At 40.1% G+C, this 22,009-nt stretch overlaps 1 protein-coding gene across 1 annotated transcript in view; it reads right to left on the reverse strand.

The window, feature by feature from the left end:
- lekr1 (leucine, glutamate and lysine rich 1) overlaps positions 1-22,009 on the reverse strand; it is an 89,854-nt gene that overhangs the window by 47,168 nt on the left and 20,677 nt on the right. The window contains exons 3-4 of the mRNA XM_034114615.1: positions 18,551-19,053; positions 3,831-3,911 (exon numbers count right to left, since the gene is read on the reverse strand). Coding sequence (XP_033970506.1) covers positions 3,831-3,911; positions 18,551-19,053 — 584 coding nt within the window. The remainder of the gene's footprint in view (positions 1-3,830; positions 3,912-18,550; positions 19,054-22,009) is intronic.

Below are 22,009 nucleotides of genomic sequence, written 5' to 3' on the forward strand. Positions count from 1 at the left end.
AACATGAGATACACATTCATACAGGAGTGGTGCAGGAATGAGTCGGTTCCCTCGTCTCAAAGTCAAGGTTTTTTTAAATGTGTTTGCATTCAGCAGCCTGAGTAAGGTGTGTGGTTAACAACACAAGCTGAATAGATGCTCACAAGACTACTTTTTATAATAAAATACTGACACCAAAAATGTCTTTGTCACTTTGATGTGCCACATATAATGTTAAAACAGGGTTCAAACAGGATGACCTTGAACAGATGACACACTGCTTTCAGTTTGAGCTTGCATTTAAATGAGACGAGTAGCTAATAATGAATAAATATAAAAAAATGATGAGACTGTAGTCACACAATCCTCCTTGTTATGTTCATGATTTTCTGTGGAAATTTAATTCTGTTCGTACAACGTGTTTGAACGCTCTAAAATCTAAAACGTTTTATTTTGTAATCCATAGAAAACAAGAAATTCAGAATTAAAAACAGAAAAAGAAAGCAGGACATGAAATAAATAAAACAGTTGAATGTCAGACTGATGTAACCGGCATGTCCTCAGAAAGAGGGCACAGCCATGTTTTACAGCACTCTCCCTCCTCCATCTCTCTCTCTCAAAGAAATATGTTCAGACCAAAAGTACTTTGAGCAACATGACAGATCATCGAGTCACACACACACACACACACACACGTGCACGCACACACACACATGCTGAATGGAGTCACAAATCCATGCAAAGAGCGTGGACGTGGAAAACTAAAGTGCCGGAATAGAACATTCTGTTATTCCAAGAACACTTTAGAAGCTACATGTGGGCGAGAGCACAGTGAACAGTTTCCAATTTTTATACACACACACACACACACACACACACACACACACACACACACGGAGTGATGGAAAGTAGCTAAGTACATCTGTTCAATACTTCATTATCTTATGCACAATAAGTACTATTACTTTAAGTTTATTTTTGATGCCAATACTTTTGTACTTTAACTTATGTAACATTTTTTATGACTTTTACTTGTAACAGAGTATTTTTACTTTTACTTAAAGATTTGAGTACTTCTTCCAACACTGCGCACCAGGGAGATGGATATGAATTTAAAGGGGACTGATTTTTTTTTTTTTGGGGTGTCCTTTCCTGTAGTGTGTTATATGTTATATAGCCCCTTAAAATCTGGATTAAAAGTAAAAAAAAATTATCATCAAAATATACTTGGTAAGTACTGAGTACTATTTCTGCAGAAAGGCCCATATCAATATAGTGTAAAGAAACATATTTTTAGCTTAATGTACTTGTGTACTGTATCAAAGGATAAGTAGTTATATACACAGTGTTATATTATCGTGGTTATTATATCAACCTTTTTAATCACTAAAAAAATCTAACAGCAGTTGAATGTTGCAATGTGGAGACCATTTTATGTATTTCAGAAAATACACATTGATCAGTTGTAAAGTAATACATGTAATGATATATGTTTGAATATGTAAAATAAATCAGTAGCTATAAGTGTTGGGGATTAAAACAAACAATATCTGCCTCTGAAATGAAGTGGAGTAGAAGTTTAAAGAAGCATACATTGGAAACACTCAAGAAGAGTACAAGCATGTAAAAAAAAGTACGGTTCTTGAGTAAATGTACTTAGTTACTTTGCCAAACTTCACACAGGTACACACACACTCACACCTGCACGAACACACACTAGTTTTGATACTCACAGGCAAACTCATGTATAAGTCTGGTCTTGCGTGCAGAGTGACAGTTTGAGTTTGTGAGCGCACAGCAGGGGTGAGTGGTTGTTGTTTTTCTTTTCCAGGGTTTGTGGCTTAAGGTGATCAAAAATGAACGGGATGAGAGGGGAGACTCTGAGCTTCTCCTTGAGTGTGTGACATAAATCATAAGGCTGACAGCACCAAATGGAGGAACAGATATGAGCCAGATCTGTCAAAGGTGATGAGGCCAAGATAGTGAAAACCAGAGAGGGAGAGAGTGGGACTGCATGCCTTTGCTCTCTCCATGGTTTCCTCATTTAGCAACTTTCCCCGTCAGCGGCCTGATTGAAAGGCACATCTCATCTCTCCCACTCTCTCCTCCCTCCTCTCCTGTCACGTCTCTTGCCAGTGGATCAGCTGATTTCACTCCTGTGTTTTTCCATTCCCTCTTTTATAGTTTTTTCCTCTATCATCTCACACAGTTGTTTCCCATCTGCCCTGGCCTTCCTGTCAAGCATCTGGTCAAGGAACTGACAGCCAATCAGGAGGATGCAGACTTTTTCATCTTTTGTTCTTGTGTTACATCTTTAGCTTTACTAAACCTTGGAAATTGTCAAAAAATGAGGTCATATGACTTTTCCTAACAACTATTCCGTAAAGGGGCATCTTATGCTCATTTTCATGTTCATATTTGTATTTAGTGTCTCTACTGTGACATGTCTTCATGCTATAATGTTCAAAAAGCTCTTTATTTTTCTCACACTGCCTGAGCTGCAGCACCTCTTTTCACCCTCTGTCTGAAACCAGAGCCCAGTCTGCTCTGATTGGTTAGTTAGCAGGCTCTCTTGTGATTGGTTAACCACTTAGAGATGTTGAAAGTTAAAAACATATAAGTTACAACATAAGTTGTAGAATACAGAATAAGCACTGTATCTTAGACAATCTGCGTTTCTCGGTCACGATCGGTCGGTTCCATGAACAGCAGAATGTTTTCTCACAGTAAATGTTGCGGTCGCAAGGTATTATGGGACGGCATTGTCTCCCCTCCTTTCGTAAAGAATGGTCGAGTGTATCCTAAGCTTAAAGGTGGGGTAGGTAAGTTTGAGAAACCGGCTCGAGATACACTTTTTGTTATATTCCATGGAATGCTCTTAACATCCCGATAGCAATGAATATCTTAAGTGCTTTGACAAAAAATCCATAAAATAATGTCATCTGTGGAAGCCGTGGTACTGTAAAAAGCACGACCAATCATCTGAGCCGGCCCGGCTAAAATAACTGGATGGCCTACCTGCCTGTCAGCCTTCCATCTGTGCACAAACTTATCTCGTGCCCTCATTGGTCATGTGCGCGTTCGTGTGTGTTGGAGGAGGGGCTCTGTGAGAAAGTGGCAGATTTTTTCCGGCTGTGTATTTTCAAATTCTAGCGCACTCGAGCTGGTTTCTCCAAAATTACCTACCCCACCTTTAAGGAGATAAAGGAAAACGAAATCCTATCATCTAGAGCAGTGATTCTCAAATGGTGGTACGTGGAACCCTAGGGGTACGTTGCGGTACTGCAGGGGGTACGTGAGATAATTTTTTTTTTAAAAAGGTTAATTAAAAAAATACCATGCATGATTACAAAAATAATGTTAGTACAATAAGTTAAATAGAAAACACAATTTTATATAAAATATTCCTAGAACACCAAGGGGGTCCTCATAAACATGTCAAATGTGTGTATTGTATTTTATAGTTTTTCATAATATATCATTTTGTTCATTGGTTTGTTAAACATATATTACTTCAATTGAAAAACTCCTTGGAAAAATTTGTTTTGAAAAAATGTCGTTATGTTATTTTTTTCATGCATAAAGATGAAAATATCTTTAGTTAGTTGTAATTCGTGCATTACAACTATCAAACATGTTCGGGGTCGGTCAGGGGGTACTTGGCTGAGAAAATGTTTCAAAGGGGGTACATTACTGAAAAAAGTTTGAGAAGCACTGATCTAGAGAATTCAAACAGCTCTTATCATGGCTGAAACTTAGATACTTCTGGGTCATTTTGTTCCGTTAGGAAACTTCCTGAGAGAAATTCACAATTCGAGCGCAGTCTGTTCTCTCTCTACTTGTTTACTTACCTCAGGTTTTCTTTTTCCTGCTTCTCTTTTCCGAGTAACTGCTCTGCCTCCTCCTTCGTGGAAGCTGTCGCTGCTGCCAGCCTGTTGAGGAAGAAGAAGAAAGACAGAAGAAGAATGAGGGTGGAGAGCCGTGAGCAATATTCACTCATTAGAGAACCTAAGCCTCACGTAAGGCCATTGCACTCCCATGGGGTAGAATGAGCTTATAGATGATGCAACTTTAATGATGGAGAGCAGAGGATGATCGTGATGAAATGGAATGAGATGAAAAATTAAAATGTACCTCAGAGGTAATTGATATAAAGAGAGACCTCCCCCTCGCCTCTTGCTCATATTCACATAATTCAACAACTCCAGAATTAATGGGATTGAAGTGCAAAATAGAGATTAAAAAAAGAAGAATGTAAGTGAATTACTTTTTAAGTGTTACATTTTTAGAGTTGCCTGGAGGTACATGCATGATATCTCATTCATGAGCCCCACAATGTGCTTACTTCTACAGAATGCTAATGTGGTCACAGTGTCAGCTATAGTTTTATCACCAAAGTGATCTACAGACATGAAGAAGTTAAGGTTTATGGTATGTTCTGAACTTCTTGCCAGTGTTACCGATTGGTTTGCTTTGCTTCTTGTCAAGGGAGCCCTTGTGATGCTAACTTACAGGTCGGCCAACGAAAACACGTCATGACTGAACAACTCTATTATCATCAGGAATAATGGAACACCTACTTAGCTTGACGTCATCATTGACATTGAAGGGGCCATTTGTGAAGTTTGTTGTTTGACTGCACTCTTTCTGGGTTCTATTTAATCTAATCTTTGGTTATTTGATGCAGATATGAAGTGTTTAATGCCTATGTAATCATTGTATAGGAATTTCTGGCAAGGTAACGAATTTGGACTGTTTTTTATTATATTATATAAGATGCGATTGGGCTGTAAACTTTCATTTTGACCTGTAAACACTGCCACCCGCAAATACCTCAAGTGTGGGTATAGTGCCGTTACTGTGCTTTGTATTTTAGCCTGATTGATTCCAGCAGGAAAATATTGACCGACAGACTCCAGCAATCAAACTAAACTCATAAACAGTGAGATTGTGTTACCTGGACACTGAGAGCTCATCCCAATCTTTCCTAAAACACCACAAATAAACACTGACAGCGAGACAGAGAGATGTCATAATGAGCAGTAAGTATAGCAGACAAATGGAGTCTAAAACCAGACAGGTAATAATCACGACCAACAACGTGAACGCAAGAGGGAGGGTATCATTTAAATGAAAAGCAGGGATCGTGCCAGGGTTTTTTTTGTGTGCTTACTGGCCAAGAAATGTGGGGGAAAGTCATTCAGAGGCCCTGTGCGATGAAGAAATCAGGTAAGAATAACAGCCATTTTCTCTTATAACAACACCACTGTTTGTATAACAATGGAAAGAGCAATCACCTGACTATTCCCTGTGTTTTTGTTTTTTATATTTCTGTTGTAAATGATTGTCTTTTATTGTGATTGTAGTAATGTGTTTTTATTACATGTACAGCACTTTGGCTCGACCAAAAATCGCTTTTAAATGTGCTTTATAAATAAAACTTGATTTGATTTGATTTGAATTATTTAGCTTTCATTGAGAGGTAAAAGTACAAACTGTCAGTACTGGTTTTATAAGTGGTACGGTACAATCAGTCTTTGCCTCAGGGTTTCCACCTGCCAGTAAACTTCTGATTTCCCTGTTCATGGCTGTTGTATTGGGTGTGGCTATTGTGAAGTGTTCAAGTAAGGGATAATTTGAAGCTTCAGGGTGATTCGAGATCCATCCGCTAATCGTCCGGATCCTGAATCGTTTTCTCATACTGATATTCCAACACAAACTGTGCTGTTATATTTGCTGTAAAGTGTCCTTACTGTAAGGTAATTATTATATGTACAGCACTTTGGCTCGACCAAAAATCGTTTTTAAAATGTGCTATATAAATAAAACTTGATTTGATTTGATTTGATTTGAATGTCCGCCTCGCTGCACATTATCCCGCTTATTACACAGCTACATAAAGATAAACAAACGATTTGGCTCTTAATTGTATTGATGTTGAAATCATCATATTTCTTCAGCAGAGAAGAAATGGTCCTTTCCACTGCGTACCAACGGCTGTAACTGCGGCGTCAGCAACGTTACTTAAAATGAGCACTGATCGAGCTTTTCTGTAACTGTCCAAGACTGTTTACATTTTATTTTCCATTAAACAGTCTTGAAAGGTCCCATGTCATGCTTTTCTGGTTATTACCCGTCCCCCCCGGTTTTTATGCATGTAAACGGTCTGCAGAGTCAAAAACCCTCAAAGTACACCCTGTAGCGAGTAAAACTCTAACACAGAAAAGACCTGTCTATGCTGCCCCAGAACGCCTCGTTGGAGATTTCTCATTTACCATTTGACGTCATGCGGTTCCCGGAACCAAAATGGACCAATCCGCGGAGCTCCTCACACACCAGGATCCCTTGGCGTCACTATCAAACGCAGTGGGGGGACCTTTAGCGTACATTTTCAACTAACAGGGAGTCCCATTGACTTGCATAGAGCTCCCTGGTTGGTAATAGACGAGTTGGGATCGCGGAGAAATGCTCTCCGCAGACCCATTCTCACAGCGTTTATAAACCTTTTTCTTACTCAATATCAAGCCACACTTATTGTTTTTACTTCGGCTGTGAGTGTTTGTGTGTGCTCAGGATGAGTTTCACGCTGTCTCGCTGTATCGCCGACCCGGAAACCACACCAGTAAGCCAGCTCACTGAGCAGCGAGCCTCGCAACGTCCCGACCAATCAGAGCACACTGGGCTCACAAGGAGTGAATACACATACTATACAGAGATGCTGTATGAGAAACCAATGTGAGTTTGGAAAATTGCACAATATAAATCTATTTTAGTTTACCTCAACAATGGAATTATGATCAGCAGAAATGGCCATGACATGGGACCTTTAAACACTGCAGAGCCCATACTGTCTTCCCTTTATTGTTAAATTCCTGTCTGTCTTCTTCTGCTGTTCCCTTTAGTGTCAACTTCCTGTTTGTATTTTTCTGTTGATTTCACTGACCTTGAGTGAAAAATAGCAGTCCTCTGAATTTTCTAATTGACCAATCAGAATCGAGTATTTAACTAAGCCGTGCAATAACTCTAGGTTGCGCCTTATGATAGATAAGTGGCAAACGAATCGAGAAAGACAATATATTTACGAGATTTACAAATGAATGACACTGCTGAATGATGATGAAGAATCACTAGTACGATTGATTTGTGAAATATCACTGATTTGCAGTTTATATTTGTATGTGTGTGTGCAAGTGTCAGCATTTTGAAGACTAAAATGAACATATACTGTACAGTTGTCCAAATGCACATTTTCATTATTCTTATGCGAAATGTTGAATTTGATCAATTCTGTATTCCTCTTTGAATGTTGGTTTAATGTATACTTTATGCTGCTATTGAAACTTAACGTTTTTATTTGAAAGAGATCATAAATAACACTAAAATAAAATAAGAACAAGTCCTTTTATATGTGCGATGTGTGTAAACGTTGCATGTAAAGAGGGGCAGTTGAGAGCAGATAGGATGAGAATAGGCTAAGCAAGTATGCACGTTTCTAGTAATCCTGTGTGTGTGTGTTTGAATGAACACATGTTTATGCGTGTAAGCATTCTGATGTGGGTGGCTTTGCTGATATATGTGTCTGGTGTGTGTGTGTCAGGTGTGTGTGTGAGACAGAGTGAGTTTCCGTGAGCGTTGTCTGCTTGCATGTTTGCCACTTTCTGACCCAGTCGGGATGAGCCCGTGATCCTGTTTGTGTGTTTGTGTGTTTGTGTGTCTTTGCTTTTTTGAGTGATGGCAGCCCAGACTCCCACTGTTCACCCATCTGTCCCCACCGTTCCCAAAGCGAGATCAGAAAGAACATTGCCTCCAGACGGATGTGTGTGTGTGTGAAATGAATTTCGTGAGTGTGTATTTCGTATACGAATCTGTGTGTGTATTGTGTGTGTGTGAGCTCCTGTTCCCAGGGCAGTGGCTGTCAGTGAAATAACTAGGTAGTGCCAGCAAGTGCGTGCCAGATTAGAGTACCCCCTACCAGCAGCCCAAATCAACTGCCTCATAAGGACATGTCACACACACACACACGCACGCATACATAGTCCTGCACACACTGATCTGCCAGCCAGTGTTATCGTGACCTACCGAGTCAAATGTTTTCTCTTCTGGGATGTGTGTGTGTCAGAGACTTTCATGCTCTTTCATATTTTCAGAGATTTGGACTGAAGGTCAACGCTACAAAGCTAGCAGGCTTATTTCCAGCCACTAATGGCGCGTTTCCACTACAGCGCGGAGCACGGTTTAAGAGGGCTGTGACGTCGGCGGCCCGTTTTTGGTTGCGTTTCCACTTGGCCTAGTACCGGCCGGCGGGTCCTAATTCACAGTTTTTATGGCCTCATAAAATCGTGGGTCTAGGGCCAGAGACAACGAGGCTGAGTCGGGCTGAGTATGCTAAACTAGAGAGAGAATCGCTGGCAAGGGGGCTACAACTACAACAAGATGGACATATTTGACCGTGATTTAATTGTAATACACGTTTCAAAATGATGCCGAAGTAACAACATACTGATACCGGTTAGTAAAAACCATGAATTAATGCTTTGACAAGTCTGCAGACAGACGGCAGGCGAAAAACCTTTTAAAATGCGTGTTTTCTAAATGGAGATTGGCTAAGCTAACGCAGTATATGCTCCGACCGTCCACGCTCACATCAACGGCCTATACAGACATAAATAAAGCAGCGACTGTATTCGCCATGACACAGGCAGTCTGTGGTTTGTACTTGTTTAACTTTTGTCTAGTTTCTGAACAGATATGAGGAGCTGTGAGCTCTGAGTGCTAACAGCTAACGGCTGTGTTGTTTTTCTGGGGTTCTCATTGAAGATGACGTCACGGCTCCGCCTACACTGCGTTACTATAGATACTGCCCCAGTTCCTAAACTGTAATGGAAATGCGCCATAAAGTGAGCCAGTCCTAACGAGGCCTAGCCATACCGAGCGAGGCCGAGCGAGGCCGTGTAGTGGAAACGCGCCATAACTGTGCACAAAATGTTCTGTTACATCATGTCTTTTGTTTATCTAAGTTATTGCTATAGGCGAGAACTAAAGGGGTGATTCTAATTTTAATATTGGTGGCTCCTAACTTTGGGACATCCTTCCCTTTCGTATCTGATTATGTAAATCAACTCAAATCTAAAATAGTTGCTTAAAGGCGCTTATTTGCTTTACTGGCTCTAATTGTTTGTGATGGTTCATAGTTTACTGTGTGAGAATCAATGTGGACAAACACATTTTGCTCCCTTATCTTAAGTAGTATCAAGGAAGCATCTAACAAGTAACATGTAATGTGGTCACTATCTTACTATTGTTATTTGTGGACTTGTTTGTTTGCCTGTGTAAAGGTGTTTTGGGCCAATGACACAGTGAAGTGAGCAGTTAAAATCAAGAGCGGGTGTTAATCATTGGTTTTGTTTGTTACGGAGAGGGAGATACGTTTGTCCTTCTGTCGATCCATCCTTCCATTGTCAACCGTATATCTGGAGTCAGGGTTACAGAGGAAGCAGTTCCTTTCCCTGCCCTCATGAAACAGCTCTGAGTGGAGGATTCCAAGGCTCTCCCAGGCCAGCATGGAGATAAAATCCCTCCGGCTGGTCCTGGGTCTGCCCTAGGTATGCTAGGTTGCTTGGTGCTCGAATCACCTCAACTGGCGCCTTTCTACTCAAAGCAGCAGCGGCTCAGAGTCCCTCCCGGATGACTGGAGGTACATGCCTTATCCCTAATGGAGATGCCAGCCACTGGAAAACCATTTGAGCCGCTTGTATCCTCGATCTTTTGGTCATGACCCATCCTTCATGACCATAGGTGAGAGTAAGAACGAAAGTCATCAAGTGAATCGAGAACTTTGCGTTCTAGATCAGCTCTTTCTTCATCACAACAGTGCAGTAAAGCTCCTGTTGCTCCAATTATCCGGCCCATCTCACGCTCCATTGTCCCCTCACTCAAGGATAAGACCCCGAGGTACTTGAGCTGCTAGACTTGGGGTGAAGACGCATTCCCAGATCGTAGTGGACAGTCCATCGGTTTCCTGCTGAGAACCATGACCTCAGATTCAGAGGTGCTGACCCCAACCCTTCACACAGACCAACGTCACCATCAGAACCACATCATCTGCAAAAAGCACCGAACCGATGCCACCCTATATCAGGACTCTACTTAATATCCTAGAAGGGGAGAAGTAGGGATTCCTTTATGACCACAATATAGAATATATACAATAAATGTATGTGTTTGCAACTATGTACTACTGCTCTTTTATATGGATACAGCGTGTTGGACAGACATCGTCCCAGCAGTTGTTTCTGTGGATAGTTACATTTCTAGGAATCTTCAGAAATAAACACAGCCAAAACATATTGGGTTTTATTCCTTTTTTTTTCAGCCACTAGAGACTTTCATGAAGAGCATCCACACATTGGAACTGGAACATGCATTTACTCTCCTCTGCCTTTTGGCATTGGTCAATTTGACACAGATCAATTAAGTGATATCTAATGAGTGCATGTCGGTGTGAATGTGGTCGCATAGTTGTGTGAGTGTGTGTTTGTGCTGGCATTTCCTGACATCATTAGAAGTGACATAAAAGCTTTCCAATATCAAAATGTCATCTGTTCACCCACTGTGTGCGCATGCGTGTGACTTAAAAGACTGTTTTGATCAACACAATGGCAGGACATTCAAAGCTAAAAGACATTTTACTTTGACCACACACAACCACACACACACACACACACACACACACACACACACACACACACACACACACACACACACACACACACACACACACACACACACACACACACACACACACACACACACACACACACACACACACACACACACACACACACACACACACACACACACACACACACACACCACACACACACACACACACACACACCCCACACACACACACACACACACACACACACACACACACACACACACACACACACACACACACACACACACACACACACACACACACACACACACACACACACAGTGTAGGAACAGCTTTCAAATGTTTCTAACATTACAAAGCTGAAAACGCATTCTGGTCAAAGACTGTTTAAATGTTCTGTTGAAAACTTTAAGCAGTTTAATTAAATCAGTCAATGCTTGCAAATTAACCATAATCCTTTACAGCAAATGTTTTGTGCGAGTGTGTGGGGTGACACCTGTCTGTATATATTTTCTTTTCAAATGATCTGGTAACCATGTCAGGGATGCCATAACAATGATTGTGATCATCAAAACAAGCACAACCAGTGATATCCTATTTCGGCTTACTGAATAACCTCATGAGAGAGCATTTGTCCTTCAGCGTGTCAAATTTAATTCAAATTCAGAAAACATGTCTCTTTTTCATTTGTATGGAGGCGTTGCTATGCTACTGTATGTTTTTGTAGATTGCCAAGTAAACTTTGTCATTCTGCATGCGTGCGTGTATGTGCGTGCGTGTTGTTGTTTTCTGTTTATCTTGTTGTCATGAGCCCCAGAGAAGCGACCATTACAGCTACAGTACATAGAGGTCAGATTTCATTTGTGTTTGTGTGTGTGTGTGTGACATAAATCATAAGGTGGTAACGTGAACCTGATGCTGGATATGTGCTAATACCTCACATGCTGGCTTTGAAGGTAGACATGATCGAACACACACACACACACACACACACACACACACACACACACACACACACACACACACACACACACACACACACACACACACACACACACACACACACACACACACACACACACACACACACACACACACACACACACACACACACACACACACACACACACACACACACACACACACACACACACACACACACACACACACAGAGTATAGATTTGTGTATTGTTTTCTGCGGTTGCCAGTGGAAACCAGAAATGGCAATAAAACCGCATGAGTACCCAACTAATTTGCCGTTAAGTACTTCCTTGTTTCAAATGGATGCCTTTCTATTTGTCATCCATCATTTGTCTCTACTTTACTCCCACCTGCAATTTTTTTCTTATCACTTTTGCAATCCAGCACCAGGTGTGTGTGTGTGTGTGTGTGTGTGTGGGTAGGTTTGTGTGCTCTGTCAAATTTATGTGATTTATTCTTCATAACTGCCAAGTATAATTCGTATTACCATGCACAAGAGTGACTATCGCATCTATGCAGGTGTTTAAGTGTGTGCAGATGCCACACCCACACACACGCGCACATACACACGCACAGAGTCAGGTAGAGACATAAACAGACTCGCTGTTTTTATCCACACTGAGGCAAGCCAGCCGAGAAGAAGCAAACAGAGCGTGTTAAACTCTCCGACTCTTCTGTAACTCCATAAACACGCACAGTGTCACGTGATATGTCTCAACCATAGACTGTAGGTCTCAACCTGTCTTCAGTGTGATGAGCTCTGTCTATCCATACCTTTTAATCAGCATCTCCTTAGCTTTGATTCACATTTTCATTACCCAACAACTACTCTAAAACAGCTACAGACATATTATTACAGTCTTCAGTGATTGTAATAGTTTCTTAAATGTCTGTTTCCGTTTTTGATTGTTTTAAATATGTGTTCTTGTTGATGTTGAAAATGGAGCTGCTCTGATGCAGAAACAGTTCAGACTTGATTTGAGAATAAAGTATTATTGTATCGTAGCGAATCTTATTGAAATCGTATCAAATTGTATCAAATCATTTGGCATGGTATAGCGTTGTGTTGTCGAAATGTATCCTATGGAATCGTATCATATCGTATTTAATCATATCGAATTGTATGGTATCGTGTATCCTATTGCACCATATGGAAACATATCAGATTGAATTGTACCAAATCCAATCAAATTGTATCTTATAGTATTGTATCGTATTAATTAATATCGAATATAATTGTATCGTATCATATCTAATCATATAGTTTCGTATGATATCGTATCATACCATATCATGTTGTTTTTTCGAATAGTATATTTCCGAATTGAATCGGATCGTATTGTTTCGTTTTGAAATCGCATCCAATAGCATCATATATAATCGTATCGAATTGTCATTAAAGTCCTTGAATCCTTTATTGAATTTAGTTAGTTAAAGGTGGGGTAGGTAAGTTTGAGAAACCGGCTCGAGATCGCTAGAATTTGAAAATACACAGCAGGAAAAAATCTGCCACTTCCTTACAGAGCCCCTCCTCCAACACACACGAACGCGCACATGACCAATGAGGGCACGAGATAAGTTTGTGCACAGATGGAAGGCTGACAAGCAGGTAGGCCATCCAGTTATTTTAGCCGGGCCGGCTCAGATGATTGGTCGTGCTTTTTACAGCGCTACGGCTTCCACAGATGACATTTTTTTATGGATTTTTTGTCAAAGCACTTAAGATATTCATTGCTATCGGGATGTTAAGAGCATTCCATGGAATATAACAAAAAGTGTATCTCGAGCCGGTTTCTCAAACTTACCTACCCCACCTTTAAGCTTATAAATTTGGAAGGCACCAAACTCTATTTAGTTTGCAGAAAGGGCCACACTTGTTTTGAGTTGCAGCATAATTCCTGTTTAACTACTTGAAATGAAACACCATATAAATGATGAACAAATGATCCTGACACTTATCAATAGCAGGTGTATCCTTGTGTAGGAGAAGCAGCGCCAGAACTGTATTGATTCAAATAAAAGCTGTTCTGTTAGACCCATGTGAGATGGGCGATAAAATAGATGTACTATCAAGACAGGGTGTTGCTTTGCACAGGAATCTGGGAGCAGTCATAAACGGTGACCTAAAGAGACCTTTTATCTACAGCTGACCTAGAGAAAAAAAGCGAATACACGCATCACCAGTCAGTTAGATTATTGTGATGTCTGGTTTCTACCTAGTTTAAAAAAAAAAAATTCAGAAGCTGCTGCCAGAATCCTGACAGAGATGAAGAGGGTACGACACGTGATATATCTGACGTGAAAAATTCCTTTGTGCAACATGAAACAGTCGGACTCTTTTATTCTCTGCAAAACATATGCTCCCTGTTCCAAGAGAGGAACACATTGCCAGGATCCAAGGTGTGTCCTGAATCTGACCGCCTTTAAAAGCGAGGGGGGGGTTATTATTGTTTTTTCTTTTATTGTTTATATTTTTGCTTTGTGAAGCAGTTTGTATTACTTTTGTGTATGATTTTGTTAGCTAGTCTCTGAGAAACTGTTGCATTTAAATTGGATTAAATTCAATGATAATACCGAAATGTTGAAAAAAGATGAGACCGGCAAATAATGAAACTATAATGTGAATTTGTCTTTTAATCTTCTCACTCTATCTCCGTTTCCCCTCCTCTTCCTCAGCAGATCATTTTATCTCCAGCACATGTCTGAACTTGTCCAGCAGGAGACATTTTAAAATCAGGTTTAATTGCACATGACTCCCCTTCTCACCTTGCTTTTTAGTACAACACCACACGAGTATTTGTTTTACCTCCCCCCAAAATACAAGTAAATACTAGTATTTTAAACTTGTGATTAATCCTCATTATTGTGATTAATGCAATTACATTTTTTAAATCAATAGACAACATTAACAGAGAGACAAATAACACAAAGAAAGAGCATGAGAGCTTATCCACTGCTGTCAGTCCATGCTCTCCTCTCACACATCACTATGCCGTGCATCATTATCTCTGACCCAACTTTGAACTCCTGGCCCTCGCTTGGCCCCAAGGCTCCAGAGAACAACCGTGTGTGTGTGTGTGTGTGTGTGTGTGTGTGTGTGTGTGTGTGTGTGTGTGTGTGTGTGTGTGTGTCGAGAGGCGAGAGATAATCAGCTTACATTAGAACAGTGGATTGGCTCACCAGTCTACCATACACATCCGAACATACACACAACCACAAACCAAGCTATAGCCATATGAGGATACTGCACATATGGTACAAGAAAATCCACTCCAAATATTCCACTATGAACCAATTCCTACTTTTAAATCAGGATTTGCCATTTGTTACTCTGTGTATTGTTTTATATTACCCACATTATACACAACACCAATATATGCTCTGCTATTGTACTTAACAAAGATATCAAGTTCGTATTTTACGTTTTTTTTGTATTTGGCGTAGGATTCTTCAGTGTGCACCCAGGAGCTTTTCTCCTCTCACTTTTCCTCCTGGTGGTTATTAGAGCTAGACTGATAAATGGGGTGGGCCGCAGAACAATAAGTTACCTTGTAGAGAAAGAGACGAGGGGGCCGGTTTATATACGCTACAGAGCTAATTAAAGGAAAGAGGGGCTGTGTGGAGACGGGAGGAAACACGGCTGTCTCCTAAACCTCCCTCCCTTTACTAAATAGTGAATTATTAGTACACTCCGCACTTTAGTTTCACTTTCCAGACTATGATTTAATTATTATGTGCATGAAATGTATTAAGAATGAGAAATTGTTTATCCTTTCGTCCCGCAGCAGGGACATTTTACAACAGCAAAGGTAGTTTAGGTATTTTAGATAAAGAGGCAAGCACATGTTCATCTAAATTAAAAAATCAGTAAACATCCATGGTAAAAAAAAGTATGAGTATCTAAAAGAAAATACACATGAAAGTATTGAACGAGCCAGTAACATATACAAATGTAAAGATAACATCATTTTAAGTTATCAACAATGTCAAAATGACTAGGTATTCAGCTTTGTGTCATTGTTTTATATCAGCAAGTAAGTCTTTATATATTTTGGGCTAAACATAGCATGCGTCATGCAAGTATTCCACATATTTCCAAGAAACGTAACTTTGACTTTGATGGCTGTCTGAGAACACACACCTGCTATTTGATTACCAACATAAAGTTGATGTGTGTGAAACAACAGGAATCTTCACCACCTGTGGGCTTGCGTGTGTGTGTGTGTGTGTGTGTGTGTGTGTGTGTGTGTCACTTTAGGTGGGTAGCTGCACACACATACACACCATTTCTGCTTTTGCTATATAAAACCGCTCTGACGTTAATAAGCGTACTGAGATGAATAGATACCTGATGATATAACCCTTGTTTATAAGATTATTTCTGGTGTCGCCTTACATTCCCAAGAATATCTCTGCACAGCCGAAGAGAACATGACTGAACCTGTTGGATTGAGCTAAGATACAGAACATGTGTAGGTGGGGAGAGAAGAGGCAATGAAAGATGTCATGATAATGAACGAAAGGAAAATAACTGCACCGAGTATTTTATATCAAAACATGCCACACAGCTCTGTTGTATCCTGGTCTCTATCACTGTTCAGCGTTGATGTGGGAATCGAAATAAGTCCTTTACTTTTTACCCTGGAGATCCAGCTATACAGACAAATAGATACAATTATATAATGAAGACGTTATGCCAGTTTCAGAAAAAAAGTGTCCCCATGTCTTAGACCTGATATGACCAAGTATCCATCACCTAATTCATTTGAAATGGAGCAGACCAATCAGCCAATAAATGATCACACATTAGTACACGGCTTAGTTTAATAATGGTCAATTTAGACCACTCAGAAGTCTGCTATTTTTTTCTAGCAGACCGTTGCTAAGGAGAATCAAGGGACGATATGCGGTCATATGAATCCGCAGAAAGAAGTCCGCTCAATTTAACGTCAGCTGTGGACAACAAACATTGGTTTTCATCCATCAGGAAACACTAAGGCGAACAGCAGAAGAAGACAGACAGAAAGTAAACACTATGTATGGGCTCTTGCCGTGTTTGAAGAATGACTGACCGCCTCGCTGCACATTATTCCATACCTGTTATCATAAAGCAATTCATAGCAATCAAAGACAAGGTGACTTTCCTTAGAATGGATACAAATACCTGGTTTTGCATTCAATTTTGGAAATGATGCCAATGGTAAGGATTTTTAAGAAAATGTCACTGGAGACAAGCTCAGATAAATATAATTTTGTTTTACCACTGCATTTACCTATTGCCTTTCAGATAAAAAAGAATCAATGATATGATGCCAAAACTGCTTCTAGGCTGTTACTGTTGTGAGTCATTTTAACAAGGGCTACTTCTAGAGTGGATCATTTGTTTTCACAGAAAGACAACCAGCTTAGCACAGACAAGTCAGCATTAATTAGCATTACAGTTCAGTCCAAACACGTAGTTAAACTCATCATTGAGTCCCGTCACATTGTTCGAGGGTGTAAGAGAACAAACAGCATGATGGAGTGAGTTATAATCATTTTTAAACCTGGCATGTAGACTGTTGCAAACAAGCCAAAATAAATGTGAGTCTACCTACAATATCTTTTTTCTTGCGTCATTGTAAACCTCCACACATCCTGATACTAAAACAGTCTGCCCCCTCATGTCTCATGCTGGATACCGATTCAATGTGAAACCAGCAACAACTTATTTAGTTACATTTTAACTAAATATAAGCTAAAAAAAAGGCAGTTTCAATTCACTGAAAGACGCCGTTTCCTGTAAACAACCTATTCATATTTTAAAACAGTCTTGTTTCACGGAAATCGAGTCAAATCACTTGAGATTTAGTTCCTAAAAAGAACTCACTTTCTTAAAACCTTTTCTGAGCCTCATGTATCTACTTTATTTTGTTCTAGGTATGGATGATGGAGGTGTTGAAGGTGATAGTGGAGTGTATAACTATTAGGGATGTAACGATACCAAAAACTCACGGTACGATAATATCGCGATAACAAGTCCACGGTACGATATTTATCGCGATATTGAAAAAAAAGAAAAATTGAAAATGTTTTGGTGGAAAATGTTATCTTGCCATTTTTTTTTACTTGAAAAAATAAATCTGATTGTACATCATTTTAGTAGGATAGTAGTATTTTAAAGTGTAAAAAATATAATAATCAGACCCTGCAATAAAATAAATCAAGTTTCACTTCAGTTTTTCAAGTAACTCAACTCAAACTCACTAACTCGCTCACTCAGCATCATCAAGGTTATCTTTTAGGAATATGAGCATGTCCACATTTCCAGGTAGAAGCTGGGATGTTTGGGCGTTTACAATATCCCCTGCTGTGGAAAAAACTCTCTTGCTTGGTACTGATGTTGCTGGGACAGAGAGATATGCTTTGGCCATGGGTGACAGCAGTGGGTAAAACTGTGCATTGTCTCTCCACCACTTCAAAAACAATACAGTTTTTGCCAAGAAGGTGAGGCTTATTGACAGGGCGAGATATAAATATACTGTTGGTACTTGTCAATGTCTCTAGGTATGTAAATGTATCCCTGTAAATACGATGTCCTTTTGTGTTATCTGTTGTTTTATTCATGTTGTAACCTACTTGCTGCCATGTTGGACAGGTCTCCCTTGAAAAAGAGATCGTCAGTCTCACGACGGTATTGAGACATTTATTTATCGCGATATTCGATCCCTAATAATTGTACATCTGTGTTTGAGATGTACACACACCAGCTAGAGGGATCTATGTCTGATTTGTCTGTGAGTGTGTGTGTGTGTGTGTGTGTGTTTTTGTGTTAACAGCATGACTCACAGGATAATTGCCCACATGAAGCCTGGCATTAGAGATCCTTTCTCACCAGGGACGGGAAACACACACACACACACACCTCACCTCTCCTCCAGCTGTTGGAAGCTTTTCCTCAGCTCCTCCACATTTTTATTGGCCTTTTGAAGTGCGTCACTCAGAACTTTCTCCCTCTCCTCAGACTTCCTCTCCAGCTCCTCTTGCTTCTTCCTCTCCGACTCTACGTCTCTCAGTGCTATCCTCTCTTTTTCCTTGTTGATTTTCTGATAATCCTCTTTCATGTTCTCCTTCTTTTGTTCAAACTCCTCTCTCATGGCTCTCTCTGTGTCTCTGTGACTCTCCTCAAACTCCTCTCTTGTGGTTTTCACTTTCTCCTCTACATGTCTCTGGACTTCCAGGTGACATGCCCTCTCCCACTCCAGCCTGCCCAGCTCCAGTGCCTCTCGCTGGGCCTTCTCTCTCTGGGTGCTCCCCCTCTGTTCCCGGAGCTCTTCCTCCAGCTGAGCCACTCGACTGTTGAGCTGGTGGAACTCGTGGAAAATGAGGTAGCTCACACCGCAGTAACGACACATCGTCTCACTGCGATCCATCTGAGAGGAAAAACACAGAAAAAGAATGGAAATTATAATCTATCGTGTGTGGAGCCGTGGGTGTCGAGGTACTGACGAAGATTATGGCAACATGTGGATATTTTTGGAGACAAAAAGTCAACATTTAATTAAAAAAGAATCTGAATTATGTGGGAAAAAAATCACAATTCTGAGTAAAAAGTCAGATTTAAGAAAAAATTCAGAATTACTGACTTAAATCTCAGAACTCAAAACATTTGTTCAACTTTTGTCCGATCTTCCAAATAAATATTCAGATGTGGCCTATATCCTCCTGCTTAGTGAAGGCACCGTGATTATTGTCATATTGGAAGAAAAAAAATGCAAAAAACGTGCAACTGAGGGTAAGGTTTTTGGATAACATTATTTTAAAGAATCCCAAGTACTGCACATCTTGTGTTTTATCTGAATGGATATCCTAATAAACCCCATGTCGACCATATCAGTCTATGGTCTTGGTCTGGTTTTTGTATATTGTCTTTTAATCATAAAACAGAAAACAAAAAAAGCTCAGTTTTAGTTTAATACAAGTATTTTGATTGATAACGTAATCCTGTTACATGTAATCCATTACTGCCCAAGCCTGTATATACATTTTTTCACTTCTGTATGGTTTATTGTATGGGGCCTTTAGAAGTGAAGTATCAAAGCTGTCTATAAAAACATTTAGACTGACAACTGCAGGCTCCGTTTATCCATTACAATCTCTTGCAACCGCGGGTGTCAGAAACATCTTTTTATCTGTCAGCGGTTCAAAGCAGAGGAACACAGATGCTCTAATCCCTCCTTCAGATATTGTTTTTACTGCTGTCTGTTAGAAATAACATCTCCCAAAATGATCTCCCTTTCTCTGTGCGTGTCAGTACGTTCTCTCCAAGCTGTTGTCACTTCTTTAAGGATTATGAGGGATAAGATCACATCCTGCAGCTTTCATCTTTACGGTGCTATGTGGCAGAGCTGGTATTTGGATGACATGATGACAGCTCCCACGTCAGATATATCTAAAATAGGCTGCCACATGATGTAAACATGTGAAAGAAATGTGCAAATGAAGCTACCATAAAAGGTCACAAAAAAAATCATTAAATCACTGCTGTTAAGGCGAATAAGCTGTAGAAGATTGCCTTTGTCCATTTGGTCATTAAATATCAATATCTAAAAAAACAAAAGATAATATTAATATATACGTGTCTGCTATGGCCTTCTGTCCAGTGACACATGTTGTCCAGACTTTTCATTTACTATTTACTTATGCAATAGAGCTTTACAAAAAAAAAAAGCACATGTCAACAATGATTTGACATGTCCGCACTCAAATTTTAACCCTAAGAAATTAATTATAATTATAACTTAAATCATGAGAGCCAGCAAGTCGGCCAAAGCTAGATACTGTAGATAGCTCAAATGTGCTAGCTAGCTTGTTAGATAGGTAGCTAGTAAGCTAACTAAGATATATAGCGAATGTTAGCTTTCTAACAATCTACAGTAGCTAGCAAATGGTAGCTTACAGTAGCTATCCACCTAACAAGCTAGTTTGTTAGATAGCTAACATTCACTCGCCAGCTTGTTAGCTATTGAAATTGGTCCCCAGGATAACTTGTTTTTATAAATCTGAACCTTTCTACCCTTCTGGCAGTGAGGGTTATTATAAACTGTATGAGCTTAGTGCGACCATGGATTGTATATATGAGTCCGACAGGCCGGTCTGCTTCAGTACTTTTCGCTACCTCATAGCAGGATCCATTTTCACCAAGAGACCTTGAGACCTGTTTACAATGCTGCTAATGTCAAACCAGAAGAATTAACACTTTTCCGTTTGAACCAGAAGTGGGAAAATGGCCAAAGCTACAGAAGGTAAATTGAGCGCATCTCAATTATGTGGACATTCATGCTTAAAAAATGATCGAAGTAATTTCTTTTTGTGACCTGATAAAAACGTTCTATTAAGCCCCAGGCCCACAGCGCAGCAGACGATGGTGGTCTTTTTTTGTGTGGTGTTTGATTGCATCTTGTTTAAGAGGATAAACAGAGAATGAATTACAAACTGTAACGGGCCGTCTCCACAGCAGCGTTAAAAAATCTTGAAACGCTTCTGCCCATTCACTTTGAATGGGGTGACGTCACTTTCCCTCACTTTTCGCCGAACTGCATTGTGGGCAGGAGAGCGGAGATTTTCAGGATTTTGAGGATTCAAAGTTGAACAATGTTCAACTTTTGAAGCTGAGGTGGAAGCGTCAGCCAATCAAATCCCGTGTACGCAAATCTGACAGTTCAAGCTCTAGCCAATCAAACGGCGTGTATGCTGGGAGAGACATACCGCAGGTCATTTCCTCATATTCCAAAAAATGGAGGAGAAATTAGCGGTAGCGAATCAATCACCCGGTGCTTTATGACCAGACCTACCGGGATATAAACCGGAGGAGCCAGGCATGGAGGGAGGTGGCAGAGACAGTGGTAGGTTTTCGCCTGTTTTGGGGAGTTTATATCCAGTTTACTTCGGGCTTTTTTGCTTCGTATGTCGCGGGCGGGAGATTCATGTGATTGGTTGCTCGCAAAAAATCCTCAAGCTTCAGATACGCCCACCTCCAAGATTTTTTTAACGCTGCTGTGGAGACGGCCCGTAAGGGTCACAGTAAGGTCATACTCAAAGAGTTTACAGTTTGAGGAAAATTCAGATACTGCATATTTGCATTGGATTTCTATTCAAATGTTAAAATACTGCTGAAAATAAAATGCAAAGTAGGTGCACTTCCTACATCAACAGGGTGTGAGAACAAATTAGCTTCCTGAATGCAGCAAATGTAAATTGTAAGAGAACCTTGTGATATTTCATTTATTTACATTAAGATAATATAATAATAATAATAATAATAATAATAAGAGCTAAAGACTGAGATCAATACTGAGTTGAATGCAATAGAATGGCAGCCGCTGAAAG

Source organism: Trematomus bernacchii, unplaced genomic scaffold, assembly GCF_902827165.1.
Source record: "Trematomus bernacchii unplaced genomic scaffold, fTreBer1.1, whole genome shotgun sequence".
NCBI lineage: Eukaryota > Metazoa > Chordata > Actinopteri > Perciformes > Nototheniidae > Trematomus > Trematomus bernacchii.